The sequence below is a fragment of the Melopsittacus undulatus genome, chromosome 3 (assembly GCF_012275295.1).
Source record: "Melopsittacus undulatus isolate bMelUnd1 chromosome 3, bMelUnd1.mat.Z, whole genome shotgun sequence".
In the NCBI taxonomy this organism is placed as follows: domain Eukaryota; kingdom Metazoa; phylum Chordata; class Aves; order Psittaciformes; family Psittaculidae; genus Melopsittacus; species Melopsittacus undulatus.
This window is the reverse complement of record NC_047529.1, coordinates 111,802,634-111,826,849: the sequence shown is the minus strand read 5'-3', so window position 1 is coordinate 111,826,849 and position 24,216 is coordinate 111,802,634. Positions and strand designations below refer to the sequence as shown.

Genomic DNA, 24,216 nt, shown 5'->3' with positions numbered 1-24,216 from the left:
CACACGTGTTTAGGGTTGTCTCTGAGTGCAGGGTGCACCCAGGGCTGTCTCTTGGTGTGGGATGCACCCGGGGTTGCGGGATGCTCCTAGGGCTGTCTCTGGGTGTGGGATGCACCCGGGGGTGGGGGATGCTCTCAGGGCTGTCTCTTGTGCTCCCGTGCTGGTTCGGGGCTGTCTCGGGTCCGTGAATGGGTGGGAGCTCCCGGAGCCGCCCCGCCGGTGCAGCCCCTCCCCGCGGGCGGTCCGTGCCGGGGCGGTGCCGGGGCCGCGGTCAGGGCCGTGCCCATGGCGCTGGCGGCAGCCCGAGTGCGGGTGCTGCGCGCCCTCCGCCGCCCGGTCCCACCGGTCCCGGTCGGCCCCCGGCGCTGCTGTAGCGATGACAGCGGCGGTGCCGGGGCGCTGCCGTCGGGCAGGTACCGGCTCTGGCAGGAGCGGGCGGCCCGGGACCCCGCCGCGTTCTGGTCGGAGGTAGCACGGGACGCGCTGCGCTGGGACCGCCCGTTCCACACGGCCCGCGATGCTGGACCCCCCGCGGCCGTGCGCTGGTTCCTCGGCGGACGCCTCAACGTCTCCGGTAAGGCCCCTGCTGGGGGCTCCGGGGGTCAGCGCCGCCGGGGACGGGGATGTCCCAGCACGAACGCGGCTGGGTGGGGAGTGGATGGAGCAGCCCTGAGAAGGGCTTAGGCGGGGAGCTGTGGCTGCCCCATCCCTGGCAGTGTTCAAGGCCAGGTTGGATGGGGCTTGGAGCAACCTGGTCTAGTGGAAGGTGTCCCTGCCTATGGCAGGGGGTTAGAACTGGAGGGGCTTTGTATTAACGTGGCTTAAGAAATAGCTTTATCTCCTTTATTTTTATAGTATTGCTGCTGAAAAAAATGAGGACTTCCATCAGCTGAAGTGAGCTTTTCACATTGTTGAGCTTGACAGTTGTTCCTATAATGGAATAAATTGAATTCTGAGGGACTTCTTACTCTGTGCACCTTTAGGAGCTCACTCACACTCTTTGTGTGGTTACGTAAATCAGCTGTGACCACAGACCAGCCTCAGCTGACTTCCAAGCTGCAGGTTACTTAAACTCAGGCAGGTTTTATTGCACTTTATCTGGGGAAAAACAACAAAATCCTTCTCTTTCAGTATTACATTTCCGGGAAATAGAATCTGAAACTCAACACTTGTTGTTAAGGGCTTTTTCTTTGAGTTATGTAGCCACATGCATGACTGGTTTTCAGCAGTTGTCTATTGAAACAGAATAACTTGGAAGAACATAAGGAGTGAGCATGGTTTGGGCTTGGAGTTAAGACTTTAATCTCTAACCTTCGGGCAGGTTGCTGCTGGACATGCAGGCAGGTTTTTGCTGTCTCCCTAAGTCCACTCGAGCTTCTCTTACCCTCAAAAGGTGATTTTATAGCTTGAAGTTTTAGGAGGTGTAGGACACAGCTGGAGCCATGTTCACTTTTCCCGAGTGCCTGGTAAAGTGTAGATGTCTGTGATCCTACCCTAGATCCTAAAGGTTTCTATATTTTCAGCTCTTCTGTTATATCCTGGAATTAGAATGTTTCACCTGCGCTTTAATTAGAAAATTCCAATGAGATGAGCAGAAGAGGAGAGCCTGTCGGATTGAGTGAGTGCAGAGCAGCTCTGGGGAGCACAAACCATCAAGAATGTCTTGTCTTTGTGCTGCTGAGAGCAGTGGAGAGGTTTGGGCTGGTTTCAGCTTAAGCAGTGGAACTAAGCTGAGCTGGATCAGCTGAGGCTTCTCATCAGGAGGCCATCCCTAGGACAGCTGAACACCAATTTAGTATTGGCATACTACAGGTATGGCAAAGGAAAGCTTTACCAGTGCTCCAAATGCTATCACTTCCATAACTGAGTGTGTAGTTAGCTAGCTAGCAGGTGATGTTTCATCTTAGGCTAGCTTGCTGTTAGGCTTGACCAAGCTAAGTTTACAGAGCACCTTGCATATGACCAGGCTTTGTTTAAACCTCTGTTTTCTTACAGTAAATTGCTTGGATCAACATGTCGAAAAGTCCCCCAACAGAGTAGCTTTGATCTGGGAGAGAGATGAGCCTGGCACTGCAGTGCATGTCACCTACAGGTATGGCACCTTCTCATGGGGCTTCATGATGCTTGGTGGGGTGGGGAGAAGAGACCTGGGTCAAACTCTGCTTTCTTCCAAGATACAGCATTGGACATGCAGCCCCAGTGCTGTGGCTCAGATTGAGATCTGGCATCATCTTGTTCCTCTTCCCCATCCTCAGTGCAGTTTGGAGCAACCTTGAGGCTGCTCTGCATGATGCTGACTTGTAATTGCTGCTATAGGTTGTAGGATTTGTTAGAATATGACAGTTTTCAAGGATATTTCTCTTCTCCCTGCTATGTGCCCTCCCTCAGGAGACAGGCATGCCTGCCAAAATGCAATTTACATCATCTGTTTCTGTAGTCAAAGGTTTTCCATACTTGTACATTCATCAGTTTGTGTTTTAGGGAGCCAAATGTTTGATCTTCTGGATTAGAAAGCAGAGGAGCCACAGGAAGTCTTGGTATCTAACTCTTTAGAGGACCCAAACTCTGGTATCTGGCACAGATGTGCCCCTTCCTTAGAATCTGTATGTGTGGTTAATGGGACAACAGCTTTGAAGTCAAGTGCTAAGAAGGTAAAGACCTTCTTTTGGCCACTGCCTTATGGACCTGGGCTCGGAGGTGTCCAGGGTTTATGTTCAGAGAGGTACAAGGGACTGTTGTTTTGCATTATCTCCTTTGCAAAGCTTGCTGCTGTGAGCTGTTTGTCCCTATAGATAAGGCCTGGGTGGCACAAGGAGGGACCTGGCTGCTGGCATGGGCCCTCCCCCTTCTCCTCTGGGGAGAAAACAGCTGAGTGCTGGCCCCATTCCCATCACTGCAGAGGAAGCGGGTGGCTGTGCAGGAAAAGGGCTGGAACAGGCATCCTCCTCCCTGAGGAAGGAGAAAGCTTCCATCAGTGGGACCTCCTCTACGCACTGGTAAGACAGTGCCATTGGAAAGTGCTGTCCCAGCTTGCTCATCCGTGGGAGAAATAAGAGCTCCCATTTGCCTCTGCTGCTCCACACTAACTGCCTGCTCACAGTGGGTGAAGGGCTGGTGGGGCTGTGCCATTGATCAGCCTACATCCCTATACCTGCTTGTCTGCAAGGTAGGTTGTGTTAATGCAGCTGGGTTCAAGTGCTCTGTTCTAGGAGAGCATTCTGAACATCTCCTTACTGGCAAGGGTACACAAAGCCATGAGTGAAACATTTCAGTTTTGCTTGAGTGGTGATTGCTGCATCACAATCTCAGTCGTGATCATCTTTTTCACTGCTGAGTTTCCTCCTGTCTCTCCAGCTGATGCAACTCAGCCTTTGGGGGGAAGAAAGCTCCATTTGTGTTTACTCTGCCTCTGGGTTTTGTTTTTATCAAGTAGAAATTCAGCTAAGCTTGGAAGTACATCCACTTTTGAATGGGAAGGCAGGAGACTTGTTTTTTATATTGCTTCTGTGAAAACAGAGCTTGCAGCTCTCCTGCGACTTAGTGGCTACAGTCAGCAAGTAGGGATGGATCATGTCAATCTGTTATCAAGAGGTCTGGCTTTCCAGAGCCTAAACCACCATGAACTCATTGGTAGGCAGTGGTGAAGCAGCAGTTAAGCCCCAGGAGTGTGCTGCAGTGAACAGCCAGCTGGATTTATTGGCAGAAGGATCCAACCCCGCTGGGAGTGCTTTGTCCTGCTCTGTGGGTGTTGTCAGGGCCCAGGAGCTTTGAAATCTTCCAGAGGAATTCCCTGAAGCCTTGCTGAGCCTGGGTTTAAAGGGAGCTGTATTATCGAGTGCCCTGCACAAACAGGAGGAGTTGGTGGCTGGATGTGCTGGGTTGCAGCCTCTGTAAGCTCAGCAGCAAGGAATGTTAAAGACAGCAGCTCAAGCTATGCCAGACCTCCCCCTGTGTAACGTGGGGCTGTTTATTCTCTCTGGTATTCCCTTGTTTAGCATGGTTTCTACAAATTAACTACCTGTGAGGGAGTGTTTCCGAGCACTGCAGGATCCTATGGATACTGCCAAAGGGAGCTGTGCGGAGAAGTGGGCAGCAGAACACGTTAGCTAACCCCTTTTGGAAAGGGTTGCAGGCTGGGTCTCAGTGCTTCAATTTAAGAAGGATCTCCCTCCGATGCCAAAACTGTTGCAGGCAGAGGGAATGTTCAAAATGCAAAGCACAAAGAGAAAAGCAGAAGCTGAAGGGCGAGAAATGAGGGTCCTAAGTAGCTTTCCACAGGGCTCTTAAGTGGATGGGAGAGAAGTGGTTGGACATCTTCGTTAGCCACATCACAGCTATGCCTCTGACAAGCCAAGGAGTGGTGGTTCCTCAGCCTGAGAGGAAGTAATTGAAACTGTGTTAGAGATCACAGTGAAGACCTCATCCAGGAGCCTTGTGGGTTCTTACCAGGCTGTGCAATGTGGAAGGTGTTTCTCATTGGCAGCAAACTCTTTTTCCTCTTCCCTATGTTTGCTTCCTAAGCTGAAGTTGCAACTAAATCTTGCCCAAGCTTTCAGTTTTCCCCATCCAAGGCAGCTCATGGACTTCTCACCATCTCACCTGAAAAAGGGCACAAAGGGTTTTCCTTGTGTCAGGTTTAGGATGTCTGCAGGAAGCCTGGATGACCTTCAACCAAAAACCCTCATGTAGAGCTTTATATTTTTCAGCTATTCTCAATCAGACATCTCAAAGGCAGCGCCCATAACTCTGTGACCACAAGGTGCAGAGGCTGCCTTTGAACTCTGCTACTCACAGTAATTCACGTAGAGCAACAGCTAGTAGGTGAGATGGGAGGATGTTGGGCTGAGAGAGGCCCAAATCTGTTTGGTTTGGGTTTTTTTTTTCTGTTGTGTTGTTTTTTTCCTCCCCTGACCTGTTTGGGACATTTGACCTGAATTTTCAAATCATTTCAGCCTCATCCAAATGATGGTTCCAGGAAATAACTGGTCACTGCCAGAAATACCCAATCCATCAGAAACATCAGAGACCTTGGCTTGTGCTGAGCCTCCTAAGCAGGCGCTGCCAGAGCTCATATATAACATTGAAGGGATTAGGAAACAGTCTAGAAACACTTTGCAATAGGCTGCTTTCTGATGTTGTTTGATGTACAAGCAACTGGCTTCCTGTGTTTAGAAAGCTGCAGGCTGTCTCGCTGTGGGAAAAGATTAGCATCAGGCTTCTAGGGACAATGTTCCTGCCAGGCATCCCAGACGTACATCAGAGAGATGCTGTGTGTTGGTGATGGGGTTTACAGTTGTTGTTCCAGTCCATGTCCTGGGCTGCATCCCCAGAGCATCCCCTACTCTGCTCTGGTGAGACCCCCCCTGCAGTCCTGTGTCCAGCTCTGGGGGCAACAACACAAGAGGGATGTGCTGAGGCGCTGGCACAGGTTGCACAGAGAAGCTGTGGCTGCCCCATCCCTGGCAGTGCTCAAGGCCAGGTTGGATGGGGCTTGCTTTACTTGCACTACTTGCTCTAGTGGTAGATGTCCCTGCCTGTGGCAAGCGTTGGAACTGGGTCAGCTTTAAGGTCCCTTCCAACCCAAACCAGTCTGTGAAATGTGTTTTTTACCCTTGTGCTTTAAAAAGAAGCTAGCAGTTGTAAAACACTTCCATAAACATAAACAGTGCTGGGAGTTGTGGGACAATGCTTCCATTTAATCTTGTTTTTATCCCACAGGAGTTTCCAGTAACTTTTGACTCACCCTTATAGGTGAAAAAGTCAGCAAGGATGGCTAAATGGACTAACCTGACTCCTGGAGGCAGCAGGACAGCCACTGACTTGCTGGCTGCTTTACCCACACCAGAGCCTGGCTGGTCCTTCTGCAGCCAGTGTGGCTCTCTGCTCCCCTTTTCTTCTCTCCCTGATGGCAGAGGCAGCTTCTTTAAGATGCCAAAGCTAACGTGCCCTATACTGCTGAAATTACAGGATCCAGAGGGGGTTGTGACCCTCACTCAGTTCAAGTTCATCCTTTTTTTGCTCCCTGGCGTGAATCAGGTTGTGCATTAACATGACAGCATTGTCTCCATGCCACAGGGAACTCCTGGATCTGACCTGCCGTCTTGCCAACACCCTGAAGAAATATGGGATACAGAAAGGAGACAGAGTGGCCATCTACATGTCCGTGTCCCCCTTGGCAGTGGCAGCCATGCTGGCTTGTGCCAGGATTGGTGCCATCCACACCGTGGTCTTCGCTGGATTCAGCGCAGATTCCTTGGCTGGGAGGATTGTGGACTGTAAGTAGATACAGACCTGGGAGCAAACCCCACTGGACAGTGCTCAGAACATACCCCAGTTCGATGTTTTCTTAGCAGAAAGAGGTTCATTCTCAGCTGGTGGGACAGTACACCCTCCCTGTAAAGCCTTTTCCTTAGTGGCAGCATCCTCTGGCCTTAAAATACTTTATAAGTTGCTTAACGTTCAGTCTGTGCTGGGTTACTGCCAGACAGGAACGAAATTGGAGAGAAAACCAGAGCTTAGGAATGGGGCCTGATTTGTTCTTTCACAGTGCAATTGCAGTGTTCTTTTGGTATTCCTGCACAGTGCTAATTCCGCGGCCTTGACTGGCACTGCGATTTATGTGTAGGACTCTGAGTGTTGGCAGCCTGCCCCCTGCTCTCTTAGCTTTTGTATCTACAGGCAGAGCTGTTCTTAGCCCAAAGCACTTGCAGGGTGATTAGGTAAAAAGCAATACTAAATATACCAGCAGAAGAACAAACTAGTGAGTAGCTAATGTTCTAGCAGTTGCATCAGTTTCTTTATGGGTAGTGTGAGTTAATAAGTCTTACAGCAATTTTCTTGCTTTCTTTACCTGTTTTGGTGGAAGTAGAGTATAGAAAGCAAGTACATGTTTTAGTTCTCCCTCACTTTAGGCCTCTTGTTTGGAGGCAATGAGCTAAAGAGCTGTTTCTCTGCAGCCACAGTTCTTGCAGTAATGTAATGTGGCTCAATAGGAAGTGCTCTGCAAGAGCACTGCTGTGTGCTCTGACTTCCAGGAGGTTTCCCCTCAAGATCCATATGAGTTTTAGAAGGCTACAGGTGCCTCTGAGCAGGGAAATGCCTCTGAGAGGCCACTCAGTTTGGTGTTCTTCACTTTGCAATGGACATTTATCATAGAATCCCAGACAGGTTTGGGTTGGAAGGACCCTTAAAGCTCATCCAGTTCCAACCCCTGCCACAGGCAGGGATGCCCCATCCAGCCTGGCCTTGAACACTGCCAGGGATGGATCAGCCACAGCTTCTCTGGGCACCCTGTGCCAGGGCCTCAGCACCCTCACAGGGAAGAATTTCTTCCTAATGTCTCATCTAAATTTCCCCTCTGTCAGTTTGAAGCCGTTCCCTTGTCCTGTTCCTGCAGGCCCTTGTCAAAGGCCCCTCTCCAGATTTCTTATCAGCCCCTTTAGGCACTGGAAGCTGCTTTAAGGTGTCCTCAGAGCCTTCTCTTCTCCAGGCTGAACCAGCCCAGCTCTCTTGGCCTGGCTTCAGAGCAGAGCTGCTCCAGCCCTCCTCTGGACTCACTCCAACAGGTCTCTGGAGCCCCAGAGAGAAGGATGAACACGTGGCAAAGGTGCTTGTTCACTAAGGCCATAGGAAGTCTTGCCCTGGTTTCAGTGTGTGAGCTGTTAGGTTAAAGCAACACTCAGTATTCACTTTAACAAGTAATTGGGAAGAAACTATTTTGCATGTCTACATTGGAGTGAACTGGTGGGAACAGTATAACAGTTACTACTGAAAGGTTTAGGAAGATTGGACTGACAGCTGTCGAAAGTGTTATAGCTGGAGCAGACCCTGGTCTCAAGTTTTAATGTTTTTGTCAGTGACTGACTGGTTTTAACAGGTAGAATTTCCAGTGCTTGTCACTCATGTTGTCCTATACATCATCCCCCAGAATAATGAGAGCTGGGTGCACATATGAGCTTAGTAGACAGGCTGGTGTCTCTGCTAATTCTTTCTCTCTTTAGCTGGATGCAAAGCAGTTATCACCTACAACCAGGGCATCAGGGGAGGACGGATCATAGAGCTGAAGATGACTGTGGATGAAGCTGTGAAAAGCTGTCCAAACATCAAACATGTCTTTGTGGCTCAGAGGACAGATAACAAAGTCCAGATGGGTGACCATGATATTCCACTTGATGAGGTACGTTGGTGTTGGTAAACCTTGCCTGTTTCTCCTGATGTTTCTTGAAGTGTGTGTTGTTTACTGTGCTGGGGGAGAGAAATATAGTGTAGTAATAATAGTAGGGACCAGCTGGTGTATCCACACCAGACCTGCCAGCGATGACTGGCCATTATGCTGCCCCTGGAGCAGGTTTTCGGTTTCTGGTGCTCTTCCCATGCTGCCACAGCACCCTGATGGGCTAATGGATACAGGTGTGTTGCAGTGGCAGCATCTGCACATCCCTGCAGTCACCCTGCTCTGCAGACACCCACTGGCACTCTGGATAACTCCTTTTAGGTCTGAGTGTTGGCTAGATCATTTTTCTCTCCATCTGTGTCTTTTGGACCAGTGTTCTGCAGATGGCAAGGAGATGCCCCTTAATGGCATGTGGATCTCCATCCTCTAATGGATTGTCTGTACCTACAGTCTTCTGTGATTGTGAGTTGAAGCGGCTCAGCCTATGCCTGATTTGTCTTAGCATGGGGATGGGGTGTGTTGCTCCATTTGGGTAATCTTGCAAACAGTGCTGAGATTTAAGGAAGGAGTGTTTCCTGAGATTCACAGTGCACTGATACAATTGCTACTGCTGTTATATTGTGTTCAGACACTCTGTAAGGGTTTGCTGTTGAAAGGCAGTGCAGAAATAGGCTCCTGGAGAGGCTTAAGACAGACTGTGGATGTGTGGTAGTTACCCCATGGTGGGAGGACAGTCATGGCTTGGGGCTATTTAGAGCCTGTGCTTCCCCGGGGAGAAAACAGCAATCATTGTAATGTGTTTCACTGGTACACATGGGATTGCAGCCTAAAGCAGAAATAGTTTTATCAGTTTGCTGGCAGCAGTAAACAGAAGCTACTCATTGTAATGATGCCTGGAAATCACCCATCTGCAGGCAAGATATGTACTCAGGAGTCCATGTGCTGGTCACATGAGATAGGAGCAGCTACTAGGGTAAGTTAAACACTAGAGGAGGAAGGTTTTATTCAGAATTTATGTTACTCCTTACTCCACAAAGCATATTCCAATGATTTTCCTTGGGCTGCAAGCAGTCTGAGGTGCTTTGGGATCCAGGAGCTGAGCTGAACCCACTGTTAGTTGTGGGGCCTGAAATGTAACAAGAGTTAAGCCATGAATGCTGTTATTTCTGATGTTCCTGATCTTTAGAGCAGTGGTGCTTTCCAGTTCTTGTGCAATGGCTTACGGCAAAATTTAAGCTTATGTTGTAATTGAGCAATAAGAGAACTCCATCTTAGTTTCAAAACCTGTCAAGTCAGCCCAAACTGGCCCTGCTGAAATGTCACAATGTAATACCTGAAATGAACAGGCTGAATTCAGAGACTAAGAATTACATCTGACCCTATCAACTCTTCATTTTTCATTAAGCTTTATTTGTCAGGCACTTTTAAACAACTGGACCTGCTATTGGTAGTGTTCACTGGTAAATGCAGCATGTTTACAGTGTATACTTGTAATAAGGCAGTACCTAGAAATTCCTGCAAAGAAACACCTTGTAACCCTTGCAGGAATTCATCTAGGACGGGACAGAGCTGAGAGAAGGAAGCCAGCTGGGTTTGTATGTTGAGCATCTGGAATAAAAAGTGATTATTCCAAGTTTGTACATGGATAAGAAAATTGTTCAGTCTCAGGTTGGAGAATTGAAGTTGGGCTGTTCTTAGAGAAGAGAAGGCTCCGGGGACACTATAGAGCAGCTCCAGTGCCTAAAGGGGCCAATAAGAAAGCTGGAGAGGGGCTTTTATCAAGGGCCTGTAGGGACAGGACAAAGGGGAATGGCTTTAACCTGACAGAGGGGAGACTGAGATGAGACATTAGGAAGAAATTCTTCCCTGTGAGGGTGCTGAGGCCCTGGCACAGGGTGCCCAGAGAAGCTGTGGCTGCCCCATCCCTGGCAGTGTTCAAGGCCAGGCTGGATACAGGGGCTTGGAGCAACTTGCTGTAGTGGAAGATGTCCCTGCCCATGGCAGGGGACTGGAACTGGATGAGCTTTAAGGTCTCTTCCAACCCAGACCAGTCTGGGATTCTGTGATTCTGTATGGAGCTAACCAGTTAGCCAACCACTTCAGCTGTAAGCATAGAACACCTTCTGTTAGACCAGGTTGCTGAAAGCCATGTCCAAAGCCCCTCTCCAGGTTTCATGTCAGCTTCTTTAGGCACTGGGAGCTGCTCTAAGGTTTCCTCAGAACCTTCTCTTCTCCAGGCTGAATAAGCCCAGCTCTCAGCCTTTCCACATAGCAAATGTGCTCCTGTCCTCGAAACATCTCTGTGGCCTCCTCTGGACTCATTTAAGCAAAGTCTTTCTGTTATTGCTACCTTTTTTTCCTTAGGAGATGGCCAAGGCAGCTTCTGTATGTGCTCCAGAGAGCATGGACAGTGAAGACATGCTTTTCATGCTGTATACCTCAGGCAGCACTGGGAAACCCAAAGGAATTGTTCACTCCCAGGCTGGATACCTGCTCTATGCTGCTCTCACGCACAAGGTAAGTCAGCTGCACCCTCTGGGAAAGGCGGATTTGCTTACTTCCATTTGTCTTCTGACAGTGCTAACAGGAGGGCGTTGGACTGCTGAGGTTGGCTGTAGTTTGCGTTTGCTGCCAGCTGGCTTATTGTGTCTCAACAAACTGAAACATGGCTGAAAAGGTGTAACTAATCTTCAGGATTGGTGCCTGGGGAATGTCACACTCTGCAAATAAGAGCTTGAGTTATGAAAGGAAGGAAACCACAGTGCTGCTACTTTTGCATTTAAAATGTGCTAGTGTTGCCAGCCAGCAGACGTTAAAGTGATGCAGGTGAGGAGATGCAGGTACATATCTTACTGGCACTGGTACTGTGGATAGTACTGTAATATTTTGCAGTGGAGTGCTGGCTTTTTTATTTCAGAGAGGATCTGGACTCAAAACAACCTCTTTGCATAACATTTGTTGTCTGAAGATCAACAGTTACATTCATGCTCTGCTTTTCTGTGTGATGCAGGCTGAGTGTTTTAACCCCCTTTCTCATAGAAAAGAAAAAGTCAAGGCACTGCTTCTTGAAGCTTCTGTTCTGAGCTCTGTGTATGAAAAGTTAACAGTGAAATGTGGAGAGAACGGAAAGATTTCCATCTGGCTGTGGTGGTATCACCCTGTTTGTCATCACCCACGCCTCAGGCAGAGGTTTGCTTTCTTTACACTGACAGAGTGGAGTTTTTAGATCTGAATGTACAAGTGTCAGCCTTCTCTGCCTGAGGGTTATTTGTTATGTCAGCTTTGCTAAATGACAGACTAATCTCCAAGGCATCTTTCTTAGTCCAGAAGGTAGATGTGAACCCAGTGCAGAGATGCAGGGAGGCACTGTGTACAGCTGCAGCCCCTTTATAGGGACTCCAGAGCTTGAGAGGGAAAGGCACTTTCCAAAGTAAGGTGAGAACTGTCTCTCCTAGGCAGAGGGATCAGACAATTTGCATGGCCTATGGGTCTTTACACACTCATCAGGTTTTCTTTTGGTTCGGATCCACTTTGTTTCATTTAAAACCTAAAGTTGATTCTGCCTTATGAGTCAAGACCTCTTTGCCATAAGGGAGAGGAATTAGATTTATGAGAAGTGTTTTCCATAACAAAGACAAGATAATGTGTTCTCCAAGGTATTTATCCTGATTTTGATGAGCAGGGTAGCAGGCAGCATGTGGAAAGCAATACACTGATAGAGAGGCTGAGCAGCTAACAACATTTCTCAGGAAACATTTCACAGGCACCTCTCAGTTCCTCCAGCTTTGTCATGCAAGTTTCTCCATCCCTCAAACAAGCTCTTGATATTGGTGAGGAGTCTGAGCCTCCAAGGCCTGCAGTTTCCCTGCAGTTGAGGGTCAGCTCTTCTGTATGTATTGCTTGGAGTAGGGAACCTTTGGTATCCAGGGCTCTAGGCTTTGGTTGCCATTTTGTAGCTCCAATCTCAGGAGCTGCTGGTATAGCTATGCTCCCTTTATGTTTGCAAAAGCAATCAGGAGCCTGGAAGCCCTGGTACTTGTCCCTCTGACCTGCTTCCTCACCTTGGGCTAGCCTTTGTGCTGCTGTGTCCTACGTGCCTGGCTCCACTTGCCCTGTATGCTCGCTTGCTCCAACTTGGATGTCCAGTCCAGCACCTTTAAGCTCTTTGTGCCTGCCAACAGGAAGTCAGCTGGCCTTACATTTATCTTTACAGTATGTATTTGACTACCGGCAAGGCGATGTTTTTGGCTGTGTGGCTGACATTGGCTGGATCACAGGACATAGCTATGTTGTATATGGACCACTCTGCAATGGAGCCACCTCTGTCCTCTTTGAAAGCACTCCAGTGTACCCTGACCCAGGTGAGGAAGTGGGGGGGTAAAGGTTTGGCTAGACATGGTTGTGTAACAGAAGAGATTTAGAAACCTGCCCAATGTGACCTGCCTGCATAGGGGAGGTAAGCTCCATTTCCTTGGAACACGTGTATAGGACATTGAGGAACATCTGTGCATCCAGGTGAAAAGAAAAAAGACAAGTTGCCATTGGTTTTGCTCTGTACTCACAGTAGTCACAGCTTCAGCTTTGGCTGTTAACCTTCCTGCTGAGCAGTTGCAGTGGTACATCAGTGCTAGACACATAAAAAGCCTGTTTGTGTTTTTTTGCAGGTCGTTACTGGGAAATGGTGGAAAGACTGAAAATCAATCAGTTTTATGGGGCACCCACGGCTATTCGCTTGCTGCTGAATTATGGAGAAGAGTGGGTGAAGAAATATGACAGATCATCCTTGAAGACCTTGGGATCAGGTAGGAAGCATGCTTCATCTACAAAAGACAGGTGATGACATGAAGGTACCAGAGATGCTCGGCTGACCACATGAGATGTGGTTTAAAACAGAAGATAAAGAAGGCTCACTGTCTGGCTTTTCAGATATTTTCTCAGTAGAAGGAAAGCAAGCTGAAGTTGGGGCTGTTTGACCTTACTGTGGTTGCCTGTTTCCTAGATCATTTTGCTCTCAATCTCCCCTCTGTCAGGTTAAAGCCATTCCCCCTTGTCCCGTCCCTACAGACCCTTGTCAAAAGCCCCTCTTCAGATTTCTTGTCACCCCTTTAGGAATTGGAAGCTGCTCTGAGGTCTCCCCTTCAGGAGCCTTCTTTTCTCCAGGCTGAACAAGCCCAGCTCTCTCAGCCTGTCCCCACAGCAGAGGGGCTCCAGCCCTCAGAGCATGTTCTTTAAACTTCTTTAAGCATTGTGTTTAAATATCATGATCAGCTTGTGCCCCACAGGGGAGAATGAACTGCCTCAGCCTGCGTCCTTATTTACTTTGGTCTAGTGGGAGAGCCCATCAACAACGAAGCTTGGCACTGGTTCTACCATGTGGTGGGAGAAGGACGCTGCACCCTCGTGGACACGTGGTGGCAGACAGGTAAACGGCATCCTTGGGACATCCAAGTTCCTGACCTCTGGCAGGTTGCTGGTGGATGCAGAAGGGTTAATACAGTTCAGTTTGATCCAACAAATCTGTCAAAACCCTACTGGCTTTCTGATCAGCTTTAGAAGGTTGCTGGTCAGTTTTAGCACATAATAACAATATAGAAACATACAAAAGCAATAGTGATGCTATTTTTTTTGTTTTCTCCCCTATAAATGCTCTTTGATATGCTGAATCCTGGGAGATCTCAGTGGGTTCTGGAAATAGGAGGCAGACTGAATTTCTGAGCAAAGCTGCAAGTAGGCAGCTTGAATTGGAAACCTTGTTTTCAATTATTTCTCCAGAGGTACTGGCATTGGTGAGGTCTTATCATGAAAATGCATTTACAGCACCATGAAGCCACAATCCCCACTTAGGTGTGCTTTGTTTTCCATCCTGGGAATGCTCACGGGAGGGTGGAAAACTAAGCTGTGTAGTCAAAAGGACCTGGTGCAATGGCTCTGGTGGGTTGGGAAGGAGTGAGGGGAGGCTTTGCTGGCTCTGCATCGGTGGGTAGGGGACAGGGGTTGTCAACCAGGTTGTCTGGGAGCAGCTTTTCCCAGGAGTGAAGTACTGTGCTCTAGTTGCTTTGGCCTTGGAGCTTTGATGCCCCCCAAAAGAGTCTGTTTCTCTTTTGGCAACATGCTTCTTCCAGCTGGCCCAGTTTAAAATTGGTCTTTACCATGCAAATAACCTTTAAATCCCTCTTGCCACTATGCAGCTCCCTCTGGATTGTGACTTCACCTCCTTCCGTGCTTCCAAGCCAAACCAGTCTGTGATTCTATGACTATGATTTATAGAGCCATGTTTTTAAAAGCCTAATGTACCTATGTTTTTGTTTCTCTCTTGTGTTTGTGAATTAGTTTTAGAATAGAAAAGATCTGATTAAGGTTGGAATCTGATTTAATGTTCATCCCAGCAGGAATGGAAAAAGGATAATTAAATGGTTCAGTTTTAAATAGAAGATAAGCTCGGCCTGCCTGTTAGCGGTTGGTTAATCTAATCCTCAGTAATAAAAGTAATTTAGACTCCTGAATGCATTGTAACCTGAGATAGCTGTAAAAACAGCACTGGGAGATAAATCCCTTGACACGAACCATAGAATCCCAGACTGGTTTGGGTTGAAAGGGACCTTAAAGCTCATTCAGTTCCAATCCACTGCCATGGGCAGGGACACCTTCCACTGGAGCAGGTTGCTCCAAGCCCCTGTGTCCAACCTGGCCTTGAACACTGCCAGGGATGGGGCAGCCACAGCTTCTCTGGGCACCCTGTGCCAGGGCCTCAGCACCCTCACAGGGAAGAATTTCTTCCTAATGTCTCATCTCAGTCTCCCCTCTGTCAGGTTAAAGCCATTCCCCCTTGTCCTGTCCCTACAGGCCCTTGTCAAAAGCCCCTCTCCAGATTTCTTGTCAGCCCTTTAGGCACTGGAGCTGCTCTAAGGTGTCCCTGGAGCCTTCTCTCCTCCAGGCTGAACAAGCCCAACTCTTTCAGCCTGTCATTCCTATAGTTTCCCTATAAAATCACATCTGGAATAGGAAATCAGGCTGGTGAGTGCTCTCCCATCTCATGAAGAGCTCTTAGTTTAGCAGGTCCATGGTGCTTTCAGATGGCTGTGCTACTTGTTGTTGTGTAATTCCTTCCAAGTGGCTTTTTTCTTGTGAGGTGGCTTCACTCATCTATTCTTTAACTAAGAAGAGTTGTCATTTGCTTTCATCCAGCACTGGATGGACCTCCCCATATTTTGTTTTTCATTATTCTTCCAGAAACTGGTGGCATCTGCATTGCCCCACGGCCATCAGAGGAGCAAGCTGAGATTGTTCCAGCTATGGCCATGAGACCTTTCTTTGGGATTGTACCCGTGCTGATGGATGAGAATGTGAGTTGAGGTTGTGCTGGGTGCCCAAAAGAAGCTGCTGTGGGCTTCTGCCTTAATCACCTTTCTGATGGCAGAGGTACAGCATCCAGGAGGATGTTTGCTCCTCCATTAAAATGGTAGAATGGGTGAGCAATTTATGTATTGAGCATATCTCAGATGCCCATATGGATTGCCAACAGGGCATTGCAAACTGTCTGCAAATCTCTAGAGGAGTATTTGCATTTTCAGTACCACTTTTTGGTCTTACATTGCTTCTGATTAATTGCTGTTGCTTCCACGTATGAGAGAGGTCAGAAGACACACAGCTCCTGGGAACTAGGGAGATGGACAGGTGAACCAGTGTGTGCAGTACCCAGTAGCATGGCAAAACTGGAGCAGCCAGCAGGACTGGTGGAGTTTTCCAAGGAAACTGCAAGGCATGAGGCCCTGCAGCCTGTGACAAACCTGGTGCTGGTCTGTAAAGCTCCATCTGCATTCCAGTGCTCTCTTTAACAGCAAGACATATAATCTCCCTCATGTACATTTTGGTAAGGGAATGTCGCAGTTAACAGACGTGGAAGGCATCTTCTGGCTGCTTGGCACATCTTTGCTGGTATTGCCCTCCAGAGAATCACAGGACTCACTTCTCTTTTAGTCTGATCTACTGTACTGATCTGCCTCAAGGGAAGGCACGATACAGACAGTGCCATAGTAGCTCCATGGGTGGATTAATATTCTCAACTGTGGCTCTGTGAGCAGCAGGGTGGCTCTTGCCAGATTGATGACACAGAAGCCCTCACTATTCCTGTTTGGTTCACCTGATCATCTTTCCTGTGCTTGAACCTGCAGGGAAAGGTTATTGAGGGCAACGACGTGTCCGGTGCACTCTGCATTGCCCATCCATGGCCTGGCATGGCAAAAACAATCTATGGAGATCATCAGCGGTTTGTTGATGCCTATTTCAAAGCCTACCCAGGTAAGGGAAGTGCCAGGGGAAGGCAGTTTGCACTCTAATTACAAGCACACTGAATGTGTGCAGCAGCACTTTATGATGTTTGTGTGCCAGCCAGATCTGGGTTCCCTGGGGCTGTGTGTCCCGTGCTCCAAGCCTGCACTGATGATCTGAGCTAGTGTTGACCTTTCTAAAGGGATTTTTTTTCTTTCTTAGAAAATTTAAATTTAATTTTTAATCCAAATACCTTTTCTTTGGGGCCACTTCTGCCCCCAGATATGCCAATATTAGGCCCTTGTCAAAAGCCCCTCTCCAGCTTTCTTGTTGGCCCCTTCAGGCACTGGAAGCTGCTCTAAGTTCTTCATGGAGCCTTCTCTTCTCCAGGCTGAACAAGCCCAGCTCTCTCAGCCTGTCTCCAGAGCAGAGGTGCCCCATTTGATTTTGTCCATCTTGGCAGAGATCTGAGCTCATGATGCTCACGTGCTTACTAGGAGGCAGAGTAGATAAAGGCTGGGGAGGTGGGAAATGGTGTGTGTGGATCAGGAGGCCCCACGAACTGCCTGGTCCACCTAAGCCACTCGCCATCCTAGAGCACAGCCTGTTCTATGTCAGAGCCCAAAGTACCAGGCTGGTACACTTCCTGCTGCTGAGCAGCACCCTGTCTTTCCTGTAGGTTACTACTTCACAGGGGATGGTGCTTACAGGACTGAGAAAGGCTATTATCAGATAACGGGGCGCATGGATGATGTCATCAACATCAGTGGACACAGGCTTGGGACAGCTGAGATAGAAGATGCAATGGTAAGTTCCAAGCAGGTAGAGGTATCTTCACAGGACATATCTGTGGGGCAAGGTGGTCCTTTTGAAGAAGCTGATGAATTGAAACAAGCACAGGGTCTCTTGCCTTCTGACCCCTACCCCTGCATACACATAGCTTGATGCATCATGAATAGCAAAAGAAACAGCGACTGGGGAACTGAGAGCGGAGTTATGCCATGGGCAGTCATTGCAGTCAAACTGTCAGGGTTGTGCTTCCTCTCGGTGATCTCCTGTTGCAGTTGTCAATTTGGATGCTGGTGGAGTCTCTGTAAGGACTTGTCTCTCTATTTGTTCCTTCTCCTCTGCTAACAACCAACCTCTCCTTCCCACATCTGTGATTTTTGCTTGTTTGAACTAGCTGAGTAATAGCTGAGCACTCAGCAGTGTATGAAGTAACCTCTATTCATGTCAGCTGCAAAGCCAGCCTGTCATTTCGAGAGAAAATAATATTAGCTCACGGAATTGAAAACAAAAAGTCCTCAGAGCATTTATCTTCAAAGCTTGACCTGAATATTTATTCTTGTATTATGTGCCTTGCCTGCAAATGGTACTTAAATGTGACACTCAATAAAACCCAAGCTCTGTTTGCATATTACACAGTATCCTACTTTCTCCTCTGTCATTTTGTGTCTCTGTGGGTTTCTGATTGTAGATGTAGGATCCATCTCCCACTCTGTTTATGTTTATGTATGTGTATATACAAATACATTTATAGCCTTAGATTGCTCTATGATGTTTTCTTTCATATTTAATTTAGGATAGCATAACCCAGTCTTTGGTGTGGGATCCAGATTTGTGATTTCTTCCAGTTTGTACACCCAAACTGCCTCCCTGCTGCAGAGAATATTAAGTTAAACTCTGAAGTGTGACAGAATAAATCACTCTTGTGTAGCATAAGAACAAAAATATGCATTTGGCAAAACAACCCTTCTCCCTTGTGGGGAGGTGAGGAAGCCTGATTGTGCCTGCCTCCTGCTGTGCTTTGGGCACTTACAAACATTGGCCAAATGTGGACTGTGATGTTGGCAGCTTTGCTTCTGCTCTGCTGGCAACAGCTCCCTGTGGCACAGAGCAATGCAGAGCTTGTTTTGTTTGTGGTTTAGCCATAGCCAGTCACCACTTGGGACCAAGGCCATGCACACACAAGAGCATAGGCAGAGAAAGAGAAAACCGGTTTTCAGCTGGTACGAGTTCAGCCTGGTGTGCAGTGGGCTTAGCAGTGTGTGTAGAAGTGCTTATTTGTAAGTTTAAAAGCAGGGACATCCCAGAGATGTGGCCATGGCTGTGGCCACCAGCTGACCACACAGCAGGAAGGTAGCATGCAGTTTTCCTGTTGTGTTTCCAGCAGGATCTCCTAAGGGGAGGGTGAGATAGGGCAAGGTGTTCTGTTCCTAGAGCAAACTCTGCAGGGCTTGAAGCAGTTGTTATGCTCTGTGTATTTTTGTTTCCCTTCTTGTGAAGGCTGATCACCCTGAGGTCCCTGAGACAGCTGTGATTGGGTATCCACACAAGATCAAGGGTGAAGGTATGTGAAAAGCAGTGTCCTGATGTGACACCTATGGATGCTTTCCTTAGTTTCTAACCTGAGCTGTGTGCTAAAGAGGTGCCTAGGGAATGGGAGGGCAGTTATCCTTAGGTTGCCTAGCATTGCAGCCACAAGAGGCAAAGCCAGCAGTGAAACTAACTGTATGTTCCTAAGCTGGACTCATGTCTCTCTTGTAAGACCTCACTTGGAGTATTGTGTACAGTTCTGGTGTCCTCATTATAAAAAAGACATGGAACTATTGGAATAAGTCCAGAGGAGGCCACGAGGATGATCAGGAACTGGAGCACCTCCCATATGAAGACAGGCTGAGAAAGTTGGGGCTGTTCAGCCTGGAGAAGAGAAGGCTGCTTGGAGACCTCATAGCAGCCTTTCAGTATCTGAAGGGGGCCTACAGGGATGCTGGGGAGGGACTATTCATTAGGGACTGTAATGATAGGACAAGGGGTAACGGGTTGAAACTTGAACAGGGGAAGTTTAGATTAGATATAAGGAAGAAATTCTTTACTGTAAGGGTGGTGAGGCACTGCAATGGGTTGCCTAAAGAAGTTGTGAATACTCCATCCCTGGCAGTGTTCAAGGCCAGGTTGGACAGAGCCTTGGGTGATATGGTTTAGTGTGAGGTGTCCCTGCCCGGGGCAGGGGGGTTGGAACTTGATGATCTTAAGGTCATTTCCAACCCTAACTATTCTATGATTACTCCCTAAACTGTTTTCACATATGCTGCTTATGTATGTGGTAGAGCTTCCTTTAAAAGGATTGTGCTCAGAGATATCCCTTAGTGATTGGTGTTGGCCAGCTTTTGATCACAATGACACTTTGGTCATTTATGTTGAGCTGTCATTGTCACAGATGCCAAGACAAGGCTGGGCCATCATTTGAAGACTGGAGACTGATTCCCTTTTTTAAACAGGATCTGTGGTTTTCTTTGCAGTCCCTAGATTGTGCATAGGGGTGATTTGAAACCTGCCTTAGCATTCAAATGAGCATCCCTGCTCTTACCAGCCAGGATTTAATATGAGCTACATGGCTTCTGCTTGTTTGTCTTCCAGGTGCCTTTGCTTTCATAGTGCTAAAGAAGCAGACAGACAATACAGACCGCATCAAAGAAGAGCTCAAAACCATTGTGGCTTCTAAGATAGCAAAATATGCTGTGCCTGACCACATTCTGGTAAGTGGGAGACTGTAACTCTGGTACCAGGAACAGGAACAGCTGCACTGAGCAAGCCTCACCTTCCTGCCTGCAGTGCTGCTGTGGTCCCTCTCTGGTGGGAGGAAGAAGCAGAAAACCAGAAACAGCTGGAGGGATCCCCAGGTAGGGTAGGGCAGATGCAATGGTTTGCATGTGCTCTTCCTCCATGCCTGAGAATCAGCAGTGACCCGGAGGGTGGCTGGATTATTACAGCTGCTTTTTGGTGGGGCTGTTATAAGAGCCTGCTTTAGGGCTACTATGAGACTGCTCCATTTGTGCTAAACAACTCTTTAAATAGCATGTACAGAAAGCATTGAAAGCACCATGCTTGGCAAGAGCTCTGGCAGGCTTAGGACAGGTCAGCCAATCCCCCTTGTGATTTCCAGCAGGACCCAGGTTCTTTCCCTTCTCTGCAGGTGGTGAAACGACTTCCTAAAACCCGATCAGGGAAGATCCTGAGAAGGCTGCTGAGGAAAGTAGTCACTGACCAGTCAAGCAACATAGGAGATGTCACCACACTTGATGATCCAAGTGTTATCAAGGAGATACTGGATGCTTACCAGAAATACAAGGAGAAAAACTTGTCGTAACAGGCAGCTCTGGAATCTCTCCTCTGGAAACATGAAAGGTCTCGGATAACAAGACAAATGACATAGCTCTCTCTTGTTTTCTTTCTATTTTTTTATGAACCCCTGTTCCTTCCAGGGGAACAGGATTTTCTACTCCCCAAGAAATGGATGCTGAGATGCACAGAGCTAGGAGCACTCTGCAGTTGAACTCACTTTCATTGCTTTTAGGGCTGCTACAGAGCAGCCACTGGTGGTTTCCATTAGCGATGAACTGATTTAATACTAACTAAAGCAAGATGCAGATGTTCATGTTTCTCATTTTAATGTTACTCTACAGGGAAATGTTTTTATACAATACTTTTGCTGTTTTAAAAGAAGCCCTGAAATGCACTACTTCAGTTTTAATTTCAGCTATGATAGCTGAGTCCAAAGTAGCTGTATTTCACTGCAGCTGTGGTGCCTTTTCAGCAATGCTCGGTATTCCAGTAGATGTTTCACCTGTGCTGTTAGGGAAATGAGAAGGATATGGCTAGTCTGATGATTCTTTCTTGTATTTACCCAGTTGTTCTAATACCTCATTCTGCTTTGCTCCTAAGGATTTGTTCCTACCACTCTATGTCTTGGGACTGGCCAGAGATGGTGAGCCTGTGTCCTTTCATGTCCCACCTAGGCAACCCAGCACTAGCACTTCCAGCTGCAAAACTGAGCCACTAAGTCTGCTGCTGGACTCCCTGCATGTCCTCAGTGCATTACCAGTTGCACAGGAAGGGTCTAGTTCCACATGGTTTTATTTTGCTTTGAGAAACTGAGATCACTAACTTGGCTTTTAAAGTAACTCTTCCTCATTGGTGATGACAACTGGATTGATGTTGTCCACTGTGGTTCACTTCTGCATATAAGGGCTGGTGGTCTGCAACTGGGTGATCTTTGTTGCCAGTTGGTGCTTCATGTAGATGCCTTTGTTTCTTTAAGTCACTGTGAAAAGAGACAATGTTTGCTTTGAAGCATTGGGAAACAAGTCCTGAAGTGCTTGAGAGAGATTTGATGCTGCGAGGCATCCTGGAGAGTTCACTGTGACGTATCAGGCTGTGTGATTTCTGCTTCAACAAAGACAGGAACCCAGTTTGGAGGTAGGTTGGTTCTCCTCTCAGAAGTTATGAGTTAATGCTTATTGTTTCAATAATCAGCATGCTGCCATGCTGATCTTCCAAAGAATCAAGTGCCATGTGGGAACCCGCAAACTGCACAACCCACGGGAAACAAGTGCCTTTTAGATGCCTTAGAAAGTGATAGCATTCCAGACCAGCAACCTCAGAATAGCAGGGAACAATAACCTTTGCCTTTCATATACTTTCAAAATTGCAACTACTATATTAAATGGTTTATTTCTGGATGCATTTCATGAGGGACACATTTTGATTGAAGTACTCCTTATATTTGGGCTGTTCAGAAGAATTTGTTAGTAGGTCTCCTGTCCTCTAGTAAGGTCATGGAGAAGCCTGTAGGTGACAGATGTCTTTGATACTTCTGCCATTGCTTAATTTGATTTAAGCTGGCTGAGGGGTTTGGAGTGGCTGGAGGGGCTATGGGGCATGGCACCCTGTGGCTGGGGTCACTCCAAACTTTGTAATCCTGCCTCTGTCTTTCTCAGGTGACAGTCTGTTTAGTTTCATGGAGCTGTGTTTTGACCTCATAGTAATAGTCAGAATTGCCAGGTTTTACCCTATTTTTCCAGGGTCAGCTTATTGCTGGATTTAAGTGGAGCAGTGCTGCCTTTTCCAGGGGGACTGTGTACTGGAAAGACAATGTGTGCACCTAACTGGAGGCAGGAAGGAAATGGCTAGGTGATCTGGTAGGATGGGGAGAGGGGTGGTGAGGCTTTAGAAGGGGAAAGTCCGTCTTTCTAGAGATGAGGGGTGTGTTGCACAGTCTAATGTTAAGCCTTTAATTTGATTAATTTGTAATCATGCTTTAAACACATTTATTGTCCTTGACCAAAATCAGTTTCTTCAATGATCTCTGTATTCATATTTTCATTAAAGGAAATACCTTTCTTTGTGTTATGGGTTGGCTTTGTCTTGTAGGTGTCTGGTCTTTCATGCCTCAAAGGGTCTGGGACTTTCTCAGTTCTTTGGTCTTGCTTCTGCCTGATTGTTTTAGTCTGCCAAAAGAGGCTGAGGTCAGGATGAGTCATGTTGTGGACCGAACTGTTGTTTTGCTTTGCTCTGAACAGTAGCTCACAGGAAGTGAGTTACTACCAGAAAACTTCCCCTGCGTAACAAAGTTGAAGTAGTGTTTGCAGATCAATATGCTGCATGTCTCTGAGGTCCCACTGCTCTACACTAATTTTCCTCTGATGCAAAGGGGGAACAATTAGTGGGAACAATTAATTACCATTAGCTGATACTGTTAGCTGATGAGTCTGATAAGGAACAGCTGAGGGGGGGGGGAATGTTTAGTGTGGAGAAGAGAAGGCTCAGGGGGGACCTTATTGCTCTCTACAACTGCCTGAAAGGAGGATGGAGCCAGGAGGGGCTGGGCTCTGCTCCCAAGGAACAAGGGATGGGACAAGAGGAAACGGCCTCAAGCTGCACCAGGGGAGGTTTAGACTGGATATTGGGAACAATTTCTTCCCCAAAGGGCAGTCAGGCATTGGAACAGGCTGCCCAGGGCAGTGCTGGAATCACCATCCCTGGAAGTGTTCACAAACCGTGTAGGTAAGACCTCAGTGCCATGGGTTAGTGGTGGCCTTGGCAGTGCTGGAAATGGCTGGACTGGATGATCTTGAAGGTCTTTTTCAACCTATAGTATGGGTGGCTCAGCTATGTGTCTCCTTGTTTTATACAGAACATGCACACGTAGAAAAGGAGTGAAAATGGGATGTGCGTGGGGAACATGAAAGACAGCATGGTGTAGAAAGTGAGCATCTAGCTGTCCCATGGCTGAGCAGATGAGAAGAAATTTGTTTCCAGGTGCCATGGATCATTTGAAGTGCCAGGAACACATCCTCTGCAGCGTGCCTTGTCAATGAAGAAGCGAGGAAGATTGTGTGCCAAGTGAGCAGCACCCTGCTTGTAACACAGGGATATGGACACTGAACACCCTCATTAGCCATTTCTCCTGTTACCTCTGGCTAAAGCTTCTGGAACATTTCCAATGCTGCTCCTAGAGAGTGACAAGTCATGGAAGGCCTAGAGAGAAAGGCAGGTGCTCATCTCCTCACTTTGTGCTTGTTACTGCAGCTGCCCTCATTAATTTACTGGTAAAATGGAGGCTTGTTTTGCAGCCTAACACAATTATATTTAGCAGCCGTCTCTGTGTCCCGTTAAAGCTACAGAAACTTATTTCAACAACGTGTTTCTGTTTTTAATCTAAGCAGGAAAAGATTTATTTATTTATTTTCAGCTTGGAACAGACAGTTCTGGCCAAGGACCTGCCTTCTGGCTGAGTACAGAGGTGCAGCATGTTTTTCATGGCAGCCAGCCTAGCCTTGCTTTGTTGTGGATGGAAGGATATGGGATGTAACCATCATCTGGGGTAGAAATGGTGATGGTTGTGCAAAATTACCAGCCCACAACCATTGATGGTGAGTGATGTACTACAGCAGCTTTTGCCCTCTTGCTTCGGTTCCTCTGCAGCTGGTGTG

General features: G+C 47.6%; 1 protein-coding gene across 1 annotated transcript; it reads left to right on the top strand.

The window, feature by feature from the left end:
• The first annotated feature begins 285 nt into the window (after positions 1-285).
• On the top strand, positions 286-22,579 carry ACSS1 (acyl-CoA synthetase short chain family member 1). The gene is made up of 14 exons (XM_034061126.1): positions 286-574; positions 1,996-2,092; positions 6,076-6,275; positions 8,001-8,176; positions 10,538-10,690; positions 12,387-12,534; positions 12,838-12,975; positions 13,503-13,595; positions 15,404-15,516; positions 16,345-16,471; positions 17,121-17,248; positions 18,728-18,791; positions 19,862-19,980; positions 20,418-22,579. Exons 1-14 carry the CDS (start codon positions 286-288, stop codon positions 20,589-20,591), a joined length of 2,019 nt encoding a protein of 672 aa, XP_033917017.1. The 3' UTR covers positions 20,592-22,579.
• The last annotated feature ends 1,637 nt before the right edge of the window (positions 22,580-24,216 follow it).